The sequence below is a fragment of the Pseudophryne corroboree genome, chromosome 7, assembly GCF_028390025.1.
Source record: "Pseudophryne corroboree isolate aPseCor3 chromosome 7, aPseCor3.hap2, whole genome shotgun sequence".
NCBI lineage: Eukaryota > Metazoa > Chordata > Amphibia > Anura > Myobatrachidae > Pseudophryne > Pseudophryne corroboree.
The window spans coordinates 149,480,928-149,501,039 of NC_086450.1; the positions used below are offsets into that span (position 1 = coordinate 149,480,928).

General features: G+C 43.5%; 1 protein-coding gene across 1 annotated transcript in view; it reads left to right on the forward strand.

Moving 5' to 3' along the window:
• SPOPL (speckle type BTB/POZ protein like) overlaps positions 1-20,112 on the forward strand; it is a 161,455-nt gene that overhangs the window by 61,448 nt on the left and 79,895 nt on the right. Inside the window, exon 4 of the mRNA XM_063933725.1 lies at positions 2,741-2,868. Within this exon, the coding sequence (XP_063789795.1) occupies positions 2,741-2,868 (128 nt within the window). The remainder of the gene's footprint in view (positions 1-2,740; positions 2,869-20,112) is intronic.

Consider the following 20,112-nt stretch of genomic DNA (forward strand, 5'->3'; position numbering starts at 1 on the left):
GCGAGAATACACTCCCCCTGTAGGCGGCGACTATCTGATTGCAGGACAGCAAAAATCGCTGCCTAGTGATCAGATCTGAATTACCCCCATTGTGTGGTAATCACCAGAAAATATTGCCCAGTGCTGCAGAAGAAAATGCATACATGGGAGAAGGGCACAGAGGGGCAGATTTATTAAGCTCGGTGAAGTGATAAAGTGGAAGGTGATAAAGTACCAGCCAATCAGATCCGTACTGCCATATCACAGGCTGGGTTTGAAAAATGACAGGACGGATTGGCTGGTCCTTTATCGCCTTCCACTTTATCACTTCACCGAGCTTAATAAATCTGCCCCAGAGTGTCCTATCTTCCACATACTGATCTGCACACACATGAGGATACCTGTCTTGAAAAAGGAGAGTCCCCTCTTTCAAACTATGCGCTCCCTTAGTAGTTATTGTCTAGTAATCACCAGAAAATAACGAAAACCGCAATGAACAGAAATGGGTGTAGTTATATACACCGTGAGTCCGACAAATCAGCCAGCAGAAAAATACAGTGAAAGCTTCTCCTCTATACCAAGGAGTAGTCTTTTTGTAGAAGATGTGTGTATTTCTGCCCAGTCGCTCTCCCGGAGAACGTGAATTGTCTTATAGATCCACTTTTTGTGGATATGTGATGTTCTCTTTAATTCTTAACAATGGACACAATAAAGATAATTGTCACCCCTCCTCCTTCTTTTTTAAAATGGTAACCAGGAGATGTGTCTCCCTGTTTCCCTATCTCATTAATAATTGGATCGGGAGAAAGAGGGGTACACACGGAGAGATCTGTGCTTAAATTGTAAGCAATCTGACTAGATTGCTTAGAAATTAAGCACGGATCTCTCCGTGTGTAGGGTGCAGGCGATACTGATGTACGGCCCCGCGCGTCGCTATCACCGGCTCTAGATTTGGGCATGCATGCCAAATCTAGTGAGATCACTCATTTCACCGCTGGGTGATGGGAGAGATGTGTGCTGAGTGGTCCGTGCTAGAGCGCTCCGCACACATCTTTCCCGTGTGTAAGGGTCTTTAAACACTTAAAGGCAATTTCATTTATAATAATGCACTCACATATTAAAAACATCATCATAAAGCATATCAAATAGCCCGCTCTCCTTTGTGGTATAGATATTACTACCAGCCGTCTGAAACGTGTTAAGCAGGAGCTGTTTGTGGATACCTCCTGATCTTGTCTGTGGACTCACCATCTATTGATGCTACCAGTACGCGGGCTTTGTGTCTGGCACTTTGCTGGCCTGTGCTAGTAAACATTTGGTGACCGGGGTATTGGCAACTAATGGAATTGGTTAACGTTGGCAGTGCCATAATGTAAACCCTGCAGCTAGTTGGATACGCCCCATAGAATTCTGCTGTTTCATACTTTGGAAGCAAGAACCACAAAGTATTTCTTTGTGTTAATTCTAAAATGACAAAATACATCACGTTTGCTTTTGGTTAGAAACCCTTTTTTGCCCATTTGGGTTTAAAAAAATGTAAGTCTTAAAATGAATTAAAAGGTTTGTGTTATTTTCTGAAAATACAAAATCTTCTGAAGAAAACAAGGTATAATATATGTGGATACTGTATAAAAAAACATCATTCATGTTATAATGGTCCCAGTCACTGATCCGCCTCCTAAACGCTGCAGCATGTCCGTCCTGCTGTGGCTAAGGGGCGACTGCAAGTGATCACGAAGGACTCGTTCTGCACATGCGCAGTTCCTCCACAATCAAGTTTTTGTGTAAACCACCATGTTTACGTACAGATGTGCCCTGTTGCATCTTTGCCCCGTCACGCGACACCATGGCATACATACCATGATAGAAGTCCCGCCGGATGCGCTCGCACCTGTAATCCCATAGGATCGCATGGTGCCAACAGAGCCACAGTGTGGCATACGGTGTCACCCGCGGGCACAGCAGTTAGCATGCTGCAATACACAGGCATGTATGCCACGCTGCCGGCCCAAGGCGCAACAGGGCACATCTGTACTGTACTAACCTGAATCAGGGCCATAATAAGATGCTCAGACGCTTGTCAAGTGTACCTGAAAAATTAACTTGCCAACTGAGTCTGATTACCATGGATACTGGGAATTTTACAAAGTTCTTGATGGCAAAAAAAAAAAAGTCTTAATTTGCCACAGTGCATGGTTGGACTTTCTGGGGCTTGTAATGTAACCATAAGCATAATCAATCAGCAAATAAGCAACAATGTTTTCTTGCCTCTTATTTTGTTCTTGAACAGAGTCAATATATATGGTATTAGAAAATCTCCACAGCCAGTGCTACCGAAGAGCATGCATACAGATATACAGTAAAGCACAGGTTCTCAAACTCAGTCCTGAGGACCCCACACAGTGCCTGTTTTGCAGGTAACCCAGCAGGTGCACAGGTGTATTCATTACTCACTGACACATTTTAAAAGGTCCACAGGTGGAGCTAATTATTTCACTTGCGATTCTGTGAGGAGACCTGCAAAACATGCGCTGTGTGTGGTCCTGAGGACAGACTATGAGAACCTGTGCAGTAGTTTTTTAGTGATCGTTCTATTAACAATTGTCTTTAAATAAAGTTTAGAACAAAATAATTTTAAAGTGAATGTAGTAGGTATTCGGCATTTGAATATGTTTAACTGCATTTTTTAGTTTTAAATATACCTCTGTTTATTTCTTAGTACCTCATTGTATCTAAATTTTGTTTTCTATATCTTGAACAGAAAGTCAAAGAGCTTACCGGTTTGTGCAAGGCAAAGACTGGGGCTTTAAGAAGTTTATCAGACGTGATTTTTTACTTGACGAAGCAAATGGTCTTTTACCAGATGATAAACTTACGCTGTTCTGTGAGGTGGGTGGAATTATGTTTTACCGCTATGCTGTTAAATGAACTGCAGTTTCATTTTTGCTGATGTTACTCTGTATAAACTTACAAAAACACTGGTACATTGTATCTTTTCAATGTAATTTTAATGAAAAATGCTGATTTAGTTTTTCACAAATGTTAAGCATAATTGTCATTTCATTACTTGATTTAACCCTATGACTATAGTTACATAGTTAGTGATGTTGAAAATAGGCAAAATACCCATCGGGTTCAACCTGTATTCTGTGTTAAGCTGTTCGTATTATAATGCACCTGCTGAAGTAATGGTTTAGAACCAATTGACATCTATGATTCTTACCACTGCCAGATATTAATGTAACGGTTAAATGCTATAACCCTGGATACTTTTTCCAGTTAGAAATTTGTCCAGTCCGTTTTTAAATGCATTTACAGAGTCTGCCATTATTACTTTCTCCTGCAGGGAGTTTCAAATCTTTATTGCCCTTACCGTGAAGAACCCTTTCCTACGTTGTGTACAGAATTTTCTCTCCTCTAGCCTCAGCTAGTGCCCATGTGTCCTATACAGAGTTCTTTTAATAAACAAATCCTCTGCTAACTCCTTGTAATGACCCTTTACATATTTGAAGATATTAATAATGTCTCCTCTTAGACGCCTCTTTTCTAGTGTATACATATTTAACCTAGTAAGCCTTTCCTTGTACTCCAGTGTCTCTAATCCTTTAATCAATTTAGTAGCTCGCTTTTGAACTCTTTCTAGTTCCCCGATATTTTTTTTTTATACTATGGTGCCCAAAATTGAACACAATATTCCAGGTGCAGACATACCAATGGTTTATGCACGCAAGCACTTTACTTGCCTTTTTTGTTGCATTTTGACATTGTGTACTGTTATTAAGCCTATTATCTATAAGCACCCCCAAATCTTTTTCCACCACAGTTACTCCTAGATTTTCCCCATTTAAAGTGTAGGATGCATGTGTGTTTTTTGTCCCCAAATGCATAACTTTGCATTTTTCTATATTGAACCTCATTCCCCATTTAGATGCCCAGGTTTCAAGTTTAAATAAGTCATTCTGTAGAGACTCCACATTGTTTCTGAATTAATTACCTTACACAGTTTAGTATCATCTGCAAAGCTTGACACTGTGTGCTTTCTAGGCCTATTCCTAGATCATTGATAAATATATAGAACAGTAGCGGGCCAAGTACGGACCCTTGTGATATTCTGCTGATTACTGCTGCCCAGCTGGAGAACGTCCTGTTCACCACTACCCATTGTACTCTGTTATCCAACCAATTACCTATCCATGTACATATAATATATCCTAGGCCAAGTTCCCTTAATTTGATGATCAGTTTCCTGTAAGGCACTGTATCGAAGGCTTTTGCAAAACTTAAATACACCACATCCACTGCTTTTTCCTGGTTGTGATTCTCGCTCACTTCCTCGTAGAAGCTAATTAAGTTAGTTTGACATGATCTGTCGCTTACAAACCCATGCTGACTTTTGCTAATAATCTTATTAGCCTGCAGATAATACTCTATGCTATCCCTCAAAATATAGAGGTTAAACAAACTGGTCTAAAGTTACCAGGATTATTTTTAGTTCCCTTTTTTAAATAAAGGAACTACCTCAGCTATGCGCCAATCCTTTGGTAACATTCCTGATCTAATTGAACTATGGAAAATCAAGTATAGGGGTTATGCTAGCTGCAACCTAAGCTCCATAATAACCCTCGGATGAAAACCATCTGGGCCTGGTGATTTATTAATCTTTATGTTGCTTAGTCTCTCCAGGACTACTTCCTTACTTAAACAAGCATCAAGCCAAGAGTCATTACCTTCACTATCATTATGCACTACACTCACCGTCTGATCCTCCCTGGTGAATACTGTGGAAAGAAAATTGTTCAGTAATGCTGCTTTTATTTTATCATCGTTTATTAAAGCTCCCAATTCATCTTTTAATGGGCCTACATTCTCCTTCTTTAACCTTTTACTGTTTATGTTTTATTTATAAAACTTTTTAGGATTGGATTTACTCTCTATAGCGATTTGCTTTTCGTTTACAATTTTAGCTGCCCTTATTTTTTGCATTTTTTTATTTCATGCCTTATAATACTGGAATGACTCCTCCCCTTCATTAGATTGAAATGTTTTGAAAGCACGCCTCTTTTTAGCCATTGCTTCTTTGACCTACTTATTAAGCCACATTGGCTTGTGTTTAGTGCGCATGGGAATGAATTTGTGAATATTGCTATCAAGCAACCCTTTTAAAGCAACCCACAATTCTGTTGTGTCTTCACCATGAAACAAAACTTTCCAGTCAATGTTGTTTAGTGCCCATCTCAGCATATTGAAGTTAGCTTTTCTAAAGTTAAATGTTTTAGTTGTTCCCTTACAGCTGTGTTTCTTGAAACTGATGTCAAATGTGATCATATAGTGGTCACTGTTTCCCAAGGTCTCCCCAACTTTAGTGTTTGATATACAGTAATGTCCACATTATTGGTAATAACTAGGGCCAGAATAGTTTTACCTCTAGTTGGGTCCTCGACTAATTGAGTCAAGTATTGATCCTTTAATGTATTTAAGAACCTGCTTCTCTACTTTTTACACGTGAATCGTTACTCCAATTTATATCCGGATAGTTAAAATCCCCTAACACTAGGATGTCCCCTATTCCCGCAGCTTTTTCAATTTGCTGTAAGCGTTGCTCCTCGTCATGTACGCTAATATCCATTTGCTTGTAGCACGTGCCAATTACTGTTTCTTTGCTTCTGTGCCCCCACTTATGATCTCAACCCATAGCGACTCCACGTTATCTCCAGTCCCCTCGTAACTTACATCTATTAAGTTTGGTTTTAGAGATGGTCTAACATAGAGACATACCCCTCCTCGCCTTTTGGTAGCCCTATCCCTCCTGAAAAGAGAATATCCCTCCAAATTCGCAACCCAGTCGTTAGTCGTCCCACCATGTTTCCATAATACCTATAATTTCTCTATCGTCCTAGTGGATGCTGGGGTTCCTGAAAGGACCATGGGGAATAGCGGCTCCGCAGGAGACAGGGCACAAAAAGTAAAGCTTTTCCAGATCAGGTGGTGTGCACTGGCTCCTCCCCCTATGACCCTCCTCCAGACTCCAGTTAGATTTTTGTGCCCGGCCGAGAAGGGTGCAATCTAGGTGGCTCTCCTAAAGAGCTGCTTAGAAAAAGTTTAGCTAGGTTTTTTATTTTACAGTGATTCCTGCTGGCAACAGGATCACTGCAGCGAGGGACTGAGGGGAGAAGGAGTCAACTCACCTGCGTGCAGGATGGATTGGCTTCTTGGCTACTGGACATCAAGCTCCAGAGGGACGATCACAGGTACAGCCTGGATGGTCACCGGAGCCGCGCCGCCGGCCCCCTTGCAGATGCTGAAGTCAGAAGAGGTCCAGAATCGGCGGCTGAAGACTCCTGCAGTCTTCTAAAGGTAGCGCACAGCACTGCAGCTGTGCGCCATTTTCCTCTCAGCACACTTCACACGCGGTCACTGAGGGTGCAGGGCGCTGGGGGGGGGCGCCCTGGGAGGCAAATGTAACCTATATAAAGGCTAAAAATACCTCACATATAGCCCCCAGAGGCTATATGGAGATATTTAACCCCTGCCTGATTTCTCTAAATAGCGGGAGACGAGCCCGCCAGAAAAGGGGCGGGGCCTATCTCCTCAGCACACGGCGCCATTTCCTCTCACAGCTCCGCTGGTCAGGACGGCTCCCAAGTCTCTCCCCTGCACTGCACTACAGAAACAGGGTAAAACAGAGAGGGGGGGCAAATTTATGGCGATATTTTGATATAACAAAGCAGCTATAAGGGAGCACTTATTATAAGGCTATCCCTGATATATATATAGCGCTTTTGGTGTGTGCTGGCAAACTCTCCCTCTGTCTCCCCAAAGGGCTAGTGGGTCCTGTCTTCGTTAGGAGCATTCCCTGTGTGTCTGCTGTGTGTCGGTACGTGTGTGTCGACATGTATGAGGACGATATTGGCGTGGAGGCGGAGCAATTGCCAAATATGAGGATGTCACCCCCTAGGGAGTCGACACCAGAATGGATGCCTTTATTTATGGAACTACGGGATAGTGTCAACACGCTAAAGCAGTCGTTTGACGACATGAGACGGCCGGACAATCAATTAGTGCCTGTCCAGGCGACTCAAACTCCGTCAGGGGCTGTGAAACGCCCTTTGCCTCAGTCGGTCGACACAGACCCAGACACAGGCGATGACTCCAGTGGTGACGGTGACGAATCATCCGTATTTTCCAGTAGGGCCACACGTTATATGATTTTGGCAATGAAGGAGGCGTTACATTTAGCTGATACTACAGGTACCACTAAACAGGGTATTATGTGGGGTGTGAAAAAACTACCTATAGTTTTTCCTGAATCAGAAGAATTAAATGACGTGTGTAATGAAGCGTGGGTTGCCCCTGATAAAAAGCTGATAATTTCAAAGAAATTATTGGCATTATACCCTTTCCCGCCAGAGGTTAGGGAGCGCTGGGAAACACCTCCTAGGGTGGACAAGGCGCTAACACGCTTATCTAAACAAGTGGCGTTACCCTCTCCTGAGACGGCCGCACTTAAAGATCCATCAGATAGGAGGATGGAAAATATCCAAAAAAGTATATACACACATGCAGGTGTTATACTACGACCAGCTATAGCGACTGCCTGGATGTGCAGTGCTGGGGTAGTTTGGTCAGAATCCCTGATTGAAAATATTGATACCCTGGACAGGGACAATATTTTACTGTCGTTAGAACAAATAAAGGATGCATTTCTTTATATGCGTGATGCACAGAGGGATATCTGCACACTGGCATCACGGGTAAGTGCTATGTCCATTTCGGCCAGAAGAGCTTTATGGACGCGACAGTGGACAGGCGATGCGGATTCAAAACGGCATATGGAAGTTTTGCAGTATAAAGGGGAGGAGTTATTTGGAGTCGGTCTATCAGATTTGGTGGCCACGGCTACAGCCGGGAAATCCACCTTTCTACCTCAAGTCACTCCCCAACAGAAAAAGGCACCGACCTTTCAACCGCAGCCCTTTCGTTCCTTTAAAAATAAGAGAGCAAAGGGCTATTCATATCTGCCACGAGGCAGAGGTCGAGGGAAGAGACAGCAACAGGCAGCTCCTTCCCAGGAACAGAAGCCCTCCCCGGCTTCTACAAAAGCCTCAGCATGACGCTGGGGCTTCTCAAGCGGACTCGGGGACGGTGGGGGGTCGTCTCAAAAATTACAGCGCGCAGTGGGCTCACTCGCAAGTAGATCCCTGGATTCTGCAGATAATATCTCAGGGGTACAGGTTGGAATTAGAGACAGATCCACCTCGCCGTTTCCTGAAGTCTGCTTTACCAACGTCCCCCTCCGAAAGGGAGACGGTTTTGGAAGCCATTCACAAGCTGTACTCTCAGCAGGTGATAGTCAAGGTACCTCTTCTACAACAAGGGAAGGGGTATTATTCCACTCTTTTTGTGGTACCGAAGCCGGATGGCTCGGTAAGGCCTATTCTAAATCTGAAGTCCTTGAACCTGTACATAAAGAAGTTCAAGTTCAAGATGGAGTCACTCAGAGCAGTGATAGCGAACCTGGAAGAGGGGGACTTTATGGTATCCTTGGACATCAAGGATGCGTATCTCCACGTTCCAATTTACCCATCACACCAGGGGTACCTCAGGTTCGTTGTACAAAACTGTCACTATCAGTTTCAGACGCTGCCGTTCGGATTGTCCACGGCACCTCGGGTCTTTACAAAGGTAATGGCCGAGATGATGATTCTTCTTCGAAGAAAAGGCATATTAATTATCCCATACTTGGACGATCTCCTAATAAGGGCAAGGTCCAGAGAACAGCTAGAGATGGGATTAGCACTGTCTCAAGAAGTGCTAAAACAGCACGGGTGGATTCTGAATATTCCAAAATCCCAGTTAATGCCGACAACTCGTCTGCTGTTCCTAGGGATGATTCTGGACACGGTTCAGAAAAAGGTTTTTCTCCCGGAGGAAAAAGCCAAGGAGTTATCCGAGCTTGTCAGGAACCTCCTAAAACCAGGAAAGGTGTCTGTGCATCAATGCACAAGAGTCCTGGGAAAAATGGTGGCTTCTTACGAAGCAATTCCATTCGGCAGATTCCACGCAAGAATTTTCCAAAGGGATCTGTTGGACAAATGGTCAGGGTCGCATCTTCAGATGCACCTACGGATAACCCTGTCTCCAAGGACAAGGGTGTCTCTTCTGTGGTGGTTGCAGAGTCCTCATCTATTGGAGGGCCGCAGATTCGGCATACAGGATTGGATCCTGGTGACCACGGACGCCAGCCTGAGAGGCTGGGGAGCAGTCACACAAGGAAGAAACTTCCAGGGAGTATGGACGAGCCTGGAAACGTCTCTTCACATAAACATTCTGGAACTAAGAGCAATATACAATACTCTAAGCCAGGCAGAACCTCTGCTTCAAGGAAAACCGGTGTTGATCCAGTCGGACAACATCACGGCAGTCGCCCATGTGAACAGACAGGGCGGCACAAGAAGCAGGAGTGCAATGGCAGAAGCTGCAAGGATTCTTCGCTGGGCAGAGAATCATGTGATAGCACTGTCAGCAGTGTTCATCCCGGGAGTGGACAACTGGGAAGCAGACTTCCTCAGCAGACACGATCTTCACCCGGGAGAGTGGGGACTTCATCCAGAAGTCTTCCACATGCTGGTAACCCGTTGGGAAAGACCAATGGTGGACATGATGGCGTCTCGCCTCAACAGAAAACTGGACAGATATTGCGCCAGGTCAAGAGATCCGCAGGCAATAGCTGTGGACGCGCTGGTAATGCCTTGGGTGTACCAGTCGGTGTATGTGTTTCCTCCTCTGCCTCTCATACCAAAAGTATTGAGAATTATACGGCAAAGAGGCGTAAGAACGATACTAGTGGTTCCGGATTGGCCAAGAAGGACTTGGTACCCGGAACTTCAAGAGATGATCACGGAAGATCCGTGGCCTCTACCTCTAAGGAGGGACTTGCTTCAGCAGGGTCCCTGTCTGTTTCAAGACTTACCGCGGCTGCGTTTGACGGCATGGCGGTTGAACGCCGGATCCTAAAGGAAAAAGGCATGCCGGAAGAAGTCATTCCTACTTTGATTAAAGCAAGGAAGGAAGTAACCATGCAACATTATCACCGAATTTGGCGAAAATATGTTGCGTGGTGCGAAGATCGGAGTGCTCCGACGGAGGAATTTCAACTGGGTCGATTCCTACATTTCCTGCAATCAGGATTGTCTATGGGTCTCAAATTGGGATCTATTAAGGTTCAAATTTCGGCCCTGTCGATTTTCTTTCAAAAAGAATTGGCTTCAGTCCCTGAAGTCCAGACCTTTGTTAAGGGAGTGCTTCATATACAGCCTCCTGTGGTGCCTCCAGTGGCACCGTGGGATCTCAATGTGGTTTTGGACTTTCTAAAATCTCATTGGTTTGAACCACTAAAAAAGGTGGATTTGAAATATCTCACATGGAAAGTGACCATGCTTCTAGCCCTGGCTTCGGCCAGGAGAGTGTCAGAACTGGCAGCTTTATCTTACAAAAGCCCATATCTGATTTTCCATTCGGACAGGGCAGAACTGCGGACTCGTCCGCATTTTCTCCCTAAGGTGGTGTCAGCATTTCATCTGAACCAGCCTATTGTAGTGCCTGCGGCTACAAGTGACTTGGAGGACTCCAAGTTACTGGACGTTGTCAGAGCATTAAAAATATATATTGCAAGGACAGCTGGAGTCAGAAAATCTGACTCGTTGTTTATATTGTATGCACCCAACAAGATGGGTGCTCCTGCGTCTAAGCAGACGATTGCTCGTTGGATCTGTAGCACAATCCAACTTGCACATTCTGTGGCAGGCCTGCCACAGCCTAAATCTGTAAAGGCCCACTCCACAAGGAAGGTGGGCTCATCTTGGGCGGCTGCCCGAGGGGTCTCGGCATTACAACTTTGCCGAGCAGCTACGTGGTCAGGGGAGAACACGTTTGTAAAATTTTACAAATTTGATACTCTGGCTATGGAGGACCTGGAGTTCTCTCATTCGGTGCTGCAGAGTCATCCGCACTCTCCCGCCCGTTTGGGAGCTTTGGTATAATCCCCATGGTCCTTTCAGGAACCCCAGCATCCACTAGGACGATAGAGAAAATAAGATTTTACTTACCGATAAATCTATTTCTCGGAGTCCGTAGTGGATGCTGGGCGCCCATCCCAAGTGCGGATTATCTGCAATAATTGTACATAGTTATTGTTAACAAATTCGGGTTATTGTTGAAGGAAGCCATCTTTCAGAGGCTCCGCTGTTATCATACTGTTAACTGGGTTTAGATCACAAGTTGTACGGTGTGATTGGTGTGGCTGGTATGAGTCTTACCCGGGATTCAAAATCCTCCCTTATTGTGTACGCTCGTCCGGGCACAGTACCTAACTGGAGTCTGGAGGAGGGTCATAGGGGGAGGAGCCAGTGCACACCACCTGATCTGGAAAAGCTTTACTTTTTGTGCCCTGTCTCCTGCGGAGCCGCTATTCCCCATGGTCCTTTCAGGAACCCCAGCATCCACTACGGACTCCGAGAAATAGATTTATCGGTAAGTAAAATCTTATTATCATACTAAGATTTTGATACAAGCCATTCCAATTCCCCCCTTTTACCTGATAGGCTTCTTGCTTTCGCAAGCTTACATTTTAGCTTAGCATCTCCCTTGCCCGTTTGTTTTAATGGTATCTTATCTATATATACAAGTGCCTTTCTAGTCTTACCCTTACCGACTGTTATTCTCCTCCCTCCCTTTCCACCCCATCATACTTAATACAGCCTTCCTCACTACTGTCTCTATTTGACCCATTAAGACTTTCTAAACACCCCCATCCCCCGATGTTAGTATTTTCCCTTATGCTATGGACATCATTTTCTATGTAGTGTATTGTTGAGCCATATTCGTCATTAGGTGATAAATTGGGAATATCTTGGGTAATACCTGCATCAGTATTTTCAGTGTCAATACCCATGCAAATACCCTTGCCGGCTGATCTTTCGCTCCCCCTTCTCCACCCCCAAATTGTTCACTACCCCCATCCTTACTGTTCTCATTGTTTGACCCATAGCTTTTAGCTAAACCCTCCCCCCAGGCTCCTAGTTTTAAAAGCTCCTCCAACCTTCTAACCATCTTGCCCCCCGCACCGTAGCCCCCTCCTCATTCAGGTGCAATCCATCGCCACAAAAATGATGGCGCCTGACTGAGAAGTCCACCCAGTGGGTTGTCAAGGAGGAACCTTGGATTGAACCCGGGAACAACCCGGACACAGTGCGGTCCGAAAGGTGCCACCAGAGTTACCTTTCAAAGCTGCTGATTGGCTGAGTTTCTCGAGTCCCGCCTCATGGGAGTGACAGACATGGGTGCAGTGTGAAGGTGATAACCCAGGAATAACTGGAGTCCATCGTGCTGTAAGAAAGAGGTTTAGCAGCTGTGACACGGCTTGAAACAGTGTTCACTTTACCTGGATTGGATTGGGGGTTTAGGTGTTTGAGGGGTATTGGATGGCTTAAATAATAGACTCTGATTAGGTGATCTATTATGCTCATGGTTGCAAATTAGAACACAGGTGTATGTCTACTTTAGGGATTTCTACTTACATGTGACCTACAGATGTTTCCTAGAACATCATTACTGCAGTCGTGCCAAACAGCCGCCCTTTGCGCGCCAGGTGAGATTCCTGCTATGCTGTGCGTCTTTTTTGACAGAATTGCATCTGTCGCAACACGATGTAGGTAGTATGCACCAGCAGACTGTGCTTATTCATTTTGAAATGTGTCACTGCATATCTGTATGTAACTGAGTCTCTGTATCTGTATATGAATTGCTACAATGCAGCAGCCACAACTTTTTTTTCCAATACAAATTCCATTGTGCTCCATATACAGACTCAGTCACACACATTATACAAGTGTCGCATATCAAATTAATCAACAGAGTCTCCTGGTGTGTCCTAGTCACATTGTTTTGCGCCTAAGACACATTTTCAGCAAAAGTCGCCTGATGCTAGCAGAGTTGTACGGGACCTGGCTGCTCACTTGAGCCAGGCATCTTGCACTGCATGGCTTATTGAGGCTTCATGTATGAGGATGCATCTGTGTGTTTATTAGTTTGTACATATACTTTGGTACTTGGCTTTCTTGGAACTTTTCGCAGTAGTGATTGCATCATCAACTCATTAAAAGGGAATAACTACATATTGAAGTGGCTCTTTGTCTAAAATAGAATATGAGCTCTATGCTGTCTCTGTGTGGTACAAAGTGAAATATTAATATTCCCCACTTCCTGACCCCAGAGATCCGGTAACATTACAGTAGCTCTATTACTCCTGCAGGATTTCACGCACTGCAGCTGATAAGTGGAATAGGATACAGCTACAGATGTGGTTCTCAACAGCTTTTTTTTTTGCGCTGTTTCGCACGTCTCGCAAGTTGCCCCCCCCCCCCTCATTTGCATGATACTCTGCTTGTAGTGTACAGTACTAGAAAGTAGTTTTTTGTAGCAAAGGAATTGGTATAAAGTTGCACATTTAAACATAACAATGCATGGCACGGTTCACTCTTATTGGGCCTGTCTGTTTTGTTTTTGGGTTTAAAAAAAAAAAAAAAAAAAAGGATAAGACTCCCATTCCACTATGGGGTATATTCAATTAGCAGCGATAACGAACTTTTCACGTGAAAAGTCTGGTTTTCGCGCGAAAAACCGGACTTTTCCCGCGAAACGCAATTACAGCCTATTCAATTTTCTGGGAAAATTTATCGGTGATAATTTTTTCACTAATTTCACTTCACCTACTCTGAAGCAGGTGAAAAGTTGGAAAGAGTCACGATTTTAAGGTAAAAATGTTTGGATATGGTCAAGAATTCCTGGGTCACCCCCCTTAATGACTAATTAGGCACGTTGAAGTTTTTAATTATTTTTAATGGGCCAATAATGACATGTCATTTTTGGGGTGAAAAAGTACAAAGTGATGGAAATTGGGGTTCAAGGTATGGGACAGGTATATTGGGGTGCTTTATGAGTGGGACAGATGTTTTTAGGCTTGCAGATGGGAGTAATCGGTCTGTTTCCACTTTTTTTTAAAGTACCCTAAAATGACCCAAATATATACTTATACCCATTTTCATGTACCCCAAATTTAATGAGAGCATTTATTTTGCTCAAAAAAACTTGCTTTCTATCATTTTTTTTTGCATTTTTTTTTAAAAATGCATATAACAGCCATTTCACACAATTTAAGTCCCCAAAAACTCTCTAATGTGATCTCTAATACACTTCTCTTCTGTTTTCCTATGTTAGTTTAGCATTTTTTGGGGTACAGGCTGATTTCCCCATTTTCACCTGCACTTTTCACTGCAAGAATTTTCACGTGAAACCCGTTTGGAATTAAATAGGTCGAAAAACGGAGCGTTTTCGCTGCAGTTTTCGGTCGATTGCCGCAAAAAATTTTTGGCCGAAAAATTGCCGCGAATTTGCGGATAATTGAATACCCTAGTGAGTCTGAAAACAAAGTTAGCGAGAGAAAAAGAATGGCTGCTGTCTCGGGTCTACCTACACTCTTAATGTCAGAGCTTTTAACCTCAGGTGATGTAAATGACTATATTAATAAATGAGTAACTCAATCTATAGGCTTCAAGCAAAACATAGCAATACAGTAACGTATTGATTCACAAATAAATGGACACAACATGTCAAATAGGACAATATAATAAACTGTATAATTCAGCAATAAATAGGGATAAATTCTCTGTGCAATGTAGGAGACTAGCGTGATGCCATATTTGTCATAGGATGTGCTGTCTGCATTTCACCACGACCATTGGATTCTGCTCATATATATTTATTATCAGAGATTGCTTACTTGAGAACTTTTACCATTTTATCCCTATTTATTGCTGTTTTACACGTTATATTGTTCACTTTTACATGTTATGTTTGGGCTTATTTATTTGTGAATACAGTATGCTTTGCAGTTTGGAGTTTATGAATTTTTAACACCTGACTTACTCATTTATTTATATACATTACCTGAGGTTAAGGGTTCTGACGCAGCCACGTTCCTCTTCCTTTTTTACCCTAGAATAATAGATTGTGACCTTTAATCCTCAAGTTTTCTTCTTCTTTTTCCTGCATTGTGCTACTTTTCCTCAGTTTTGCATCTTAGTTTGCTTATACTATGACTTAGGATCAGTGGGCCTAATTCAGATCTGATCGCAGCAGCAAATTTGTTAGCAGTTGGTCAAAACCACGTGCACTGCAGGTGGGGCAGATATAACATGTGCAGAGAGATTTAGAGTTGGGTGGGTTATTTTGTTTCTGTGCAGGGTAAATAATGGCTGCTTTATTTCTACACTGCAATTTAGATTTCAGTTTGAACACACCACACCCAAATCTAACTCTCTCTCTGCACATGTTACATCTGCACCCCATGCAGTGCACATGGTTTTGCCCATTAGCTAACATATTTGCTGTTGCCATCAGATCTCAATTAGGCCCAGTGTTTTAGCGCGGCTAAGTAGTAAAGTCTATGTTTTGCGCTAGATGTGGCTATATGGTGCAATTTGAGTATAGGTATATATAGAAAAATCTGTAGCTGCAGTTTAAACCACAATTTGATGCCCCTCCTGTCTGTCTGAAACAAATTGTATTGTACATACAGAAACGCAGGACATGAAACAAGTACCTTCATTGCAGTGTGCAGCTATGGTTTTTGTAATCATACTTTGGAAGCGACGTATAGACCACAATATAAAAATGTTGGAAGCCGCCTTCATTTGGAAGGGAAACTCTTTATTGTCCTTTCTTCTGCCCTGACATTAAAATTGCTGGAAATGGAACTTTTACTATACAAATACATAAAACTTAAATAATTATTGGTTTTAGTAATTAATGCCCTTTAACCAAGGTTAGCAAAATAATGTAGACTAGCGGTCACAACAAATGATTGTAGAATTTATTTAAGGTCCATACACACGGTGAGATTCGGGCTATGCCCGATTCTCACTATGCAACATGAACTGTGGTCGGTATCGCAAGGAAAGATGACTGTGCTTGCGATACCGATTTTGGCTAAGTCACAATTTTGACTATTCTGTTACACGAAAGAGTCAAAATTGACTTGCCTGCACAGTCTATTTTTGCTTGCGATGCCTATCCTGCGGGACCGCGCATCGGCATCGCAAGCTGTGTACACAGTGCAATATGCACTAACTTTCCTTACGATTTTGACTCAAGTGCATATCGCATCGTGTGTACATACCTTTAGACTCATTCAGAAGCCGGTAACAATGTTTGTATATCCGAGTATATCGATCATACCCAGAAGTGTTAGGCAACGTGACCAAACATTCCAGGAGTTGCTAATAAAAAAGCACATTCCTTGCTGACAATTAACAGGTTAAGACTGTTTGTCTTGTCTTAATACAGCATGTTATGTGATTGTAATTGCCTAGTTGTGTTCCCTGAGTAAAGGTCTGCAAGGACACAGTTCTGCCCGTTGTTAACAAAGCAATTTAAGTTTCATAAACCAGTCATGTGCAGAAGGTCACAGCCCCGAGATCAGCTGCTAAACACATCTTCACACCTTATCATCATTAGCATAGGCTGATTAGTAGCTCTCATAGTTTGCGAATGTGTTAACTGCTAATATACTTCCTTTGATCTGTGTCTCCTGGAAATGTGTAAAATTGGCAAGATTGCAACTTAATTATATGATATTATTGTGTGCAAGGGAATAATTGATATGCGGCCCCTGAGACCACATGGCGCAAATATAGCACATCCTATTTCCATTTAGACAAGTTAAATGAGCTGTTCAATGAATTTGTTATGAATACAATTATGTAGCTGACAAAGAGGATGAAGCAACTGTCTGGTCTCGGAATGAACACAATCTGAACTGACTGCTCAGCTTCCACTTAATGGCCTAACCAATTGGTAATTTTGGTAATCTGTAGGATGTCATTAAAAACTTAAATAAAAACAAAAACAGATGATTGTGAAGATTTCTATAGTGCATTATTCCGTTTGTAAATACTGTAATACATATCTGTATCAAATTCCTGTACATTTTTCTAAATTGTACTCGGTGTCAGTTATCATTACTGTTAAATACACTCTGTATTTTTTCTATTCATGTTGTGTGCAGAAAAGTAATTGTGAACATATAAACCACTCTCGCCCAATCGGAATTGTTCTAAAGCTGCCGACTAACTCTTCACTATGCTTCTTTTCTGTCTTGCCAGCGTAACTTTTCCCATTCTTACTGGCTTGTGCACTATATGAAGCATACTGCAGTGGTATTTAGAAAATAATGTCATTACTTATTACGTCCACATTCTTTTCTCCATCTGTTACCCCCAGTCAGGACTCTTCCTTTGGGTTTACACAGGGCAGCTTTCAATAGGATAGGTTTGCAGCCACTGGATAAAAAGAGGAAGGTTATGAGAAATGTTGAAAACATTGAAGCACACTCGCTACGTTCAATAGTCTGTGAATAGCTGCCCTTCCTTAGCAACATTTGTAACCATGGAAACTGGGGACTGCACTGATTGTTTTCATGGTTACAAATGTTGCTATGGAAGGTTCACTAATTCATTACCTATTTGATGTGGCTGAGATTTCAACAGATAATTTCAGGCAGCCATCTTTTTACTATCAAGAGGGGTTGGCTACGGGGTACTGGCTGTGAGGACACCGGCAGTCAGAATACCGATATCGGTATCCCGACTGCCAAAATCCCGACAGGTGGCTACAACTAAACTAACCCTACCTCCAGTCTTGCAGCCTAACCCTCCCTTCTCGTAGTTGAACTCTAACATTCTCCCCATAGCCTAACTCTCCCTCGCCTACTTACGTTCGGAATTCGTGCGCCGATCTTCTGACTGCTGGGATCTTGTATGTGGGGATGCCTACTGCCATCCCATCAAGAGTTACTCCTGCAAATGGAAATACCGTATATAGCAGAGTAATCTTAACTGGGAAAATATTTGAGTGGTGTAAACTCATTTCTCTAACGTCCTAGTGGATGCTAGGGACTCCGTAAGGACCATGGGGAATAGACGGGCTCCGCAGGAGGCATGGGCACTTTAAGAAAGAATTTAGATTCTGGTGTGCTCTGGCTCCTCCCTCTATGTCCCTCCTCCAGACCTCAGTTTGAATCTGTGCCCGGACGAGCTGGGTGCTGTTCAGTGAGCTCTCCTGAGCTTGCTGTAAGAAAGTATTTTGTTAGTTTTTTTTATTTTCAGGGAGCTCTGCTGGCAACAGACTCCCTGCATCGTGGGACTGAGGGGAGAGAAGCAGCCCAACTCTCTGAAGATAGGTCCTGCTTCTTAGGCTACTGGACACCATTTGCTCCAGAGGGATCGTACACAGGATCTCACCCTCGTCGTCCGATCCCAGAGCCGAGCCGCCGCCCCCCTCGCAGAGCCGGAAGACAGAAGCCGGGTGAGCATAAGAAGCAAGAAGACTTCGAAATCGGCGGCAGAAGACTCCAGTCTTCACTGAGGTAGCGCACAGCACTGCAGCTGTGCGCCATTGCTCCCACACACACCTCACATACTCCGGTCACTGTAAGGGTGCAGGGCGCAAGGGGGGGTGCCCTGGGCAGCAATTGGGACCTCTTTGACAAAAGTTTAGCATATATACAGTTGGGCACTGTATATATATATATATGAGCCCCCGCCAAGTAAATGTATCTTTAAGCGGGACAGAAGCCCGCCATTGAGGGGTTGGGGCTTCTTCCTCAGCACTCACCAGCGCCATGTTTTTTCTCCACAGCACCGCTGAGAGGAAGCTCCCCAGCCTCTCCCCTGCAGATACACGGTAGAAGAGGGTAAAAAGAGAGGGGGGGGCACATAATTAGGCGCAAAAATCAATATAAACAGCTGCTACTGGGTTAACATTAAGTTACTGTGTTATTCCTGGGTTAATAGCGCTGGCGTGTGTGCTGGCATACTCTCTCTCTGTCTCTCCAAAGGGCTTTGTGGGGGAATTGTCTTCAGATGAGCATTCCCTGAGTGTGTGGTGTGTCGGTACGTGTGTGTCGACATGTCTGAGGTAAAAGGCTCCCCTAAGGAGGAGATGGAGCAAATGTGTGTGTGAGGGGTGTCTCCGTCGACAACGCCGACACCTGTTTGGATATGTGTAATTAAGTGCTAAGGTGAATTTATTGCACAAAAGATTAGAGAGCAGACAGGGAATCTACCCATGTCTGTCCCTATGTCGCAGAGACCTTCAGAGTCTCACAATGCTCACTATCCAAAATAATAGACACTGATATCGACACAGGGTCTGACTCCAGTGTCGACTACAATAATGCAAAGTTACAGCCAAAAGGGCAGGAAAGTATTCAATATATGATTATTGTAATAAAGATGATTTGCATATCACTGATGACTCATCTGTCCCTGACACAAGGGTACACATGTGTAAGGGGAAGAAAGCTGAGGTAAATTTCCCTCCTCTCATGATGAAAAAGAGCGGGAGTCTCCAGACAAGAGACTGCAGTTTCCCACAAAGAATTCTCAGGGAGTATCCTTTCCCTACTAGGGCCAGGATACGATGGGAATCTTCCCCTAGGGTGTCACGTTTGCCCAAAAGGTAGCCCTGACTTAACAGCTATCCTCAGGGATCCTGCAGATAGCGTGCACATTCTGGTACACTACTCAGACCGGCGATTGTGTCGGCATGGGTTTATAGCGCCGTAGCAGCGTGGACAGGTACCTTATCAGCAGAGATTGAGACCCTAGTATGTATGTGTGTGTGTGTATATATATATATATATATATGTATGTATATATATATATATATATATATATATAAAAACAAAGAACCCAGCACTCACCAAAGTAAACTCGCTTATCCTCAACAATTCAATAAATAAATGATGGGGGTTTAGTTGGTGGATTGGCCAATGCACGGAAGCCTGCATACCGGTATGCAGGCTTCCGTGCATTGGCCAATCCACCAACTAAACCCCCATCATTTATTTATTGAATTGTTGAGGATAAGTGAGTTTACTTTGGTGAGTGCTGGGTTCTTTGTTTGTATTTATTAGAGCGATGTGGTCATGGGCTACATGCACCCCGCCCTGTGAGTGGTAAGTACAGCTGTGTACCCCGCTTTTGTGGTGGAGAGTGCTGTGTTAAATGCACCCCA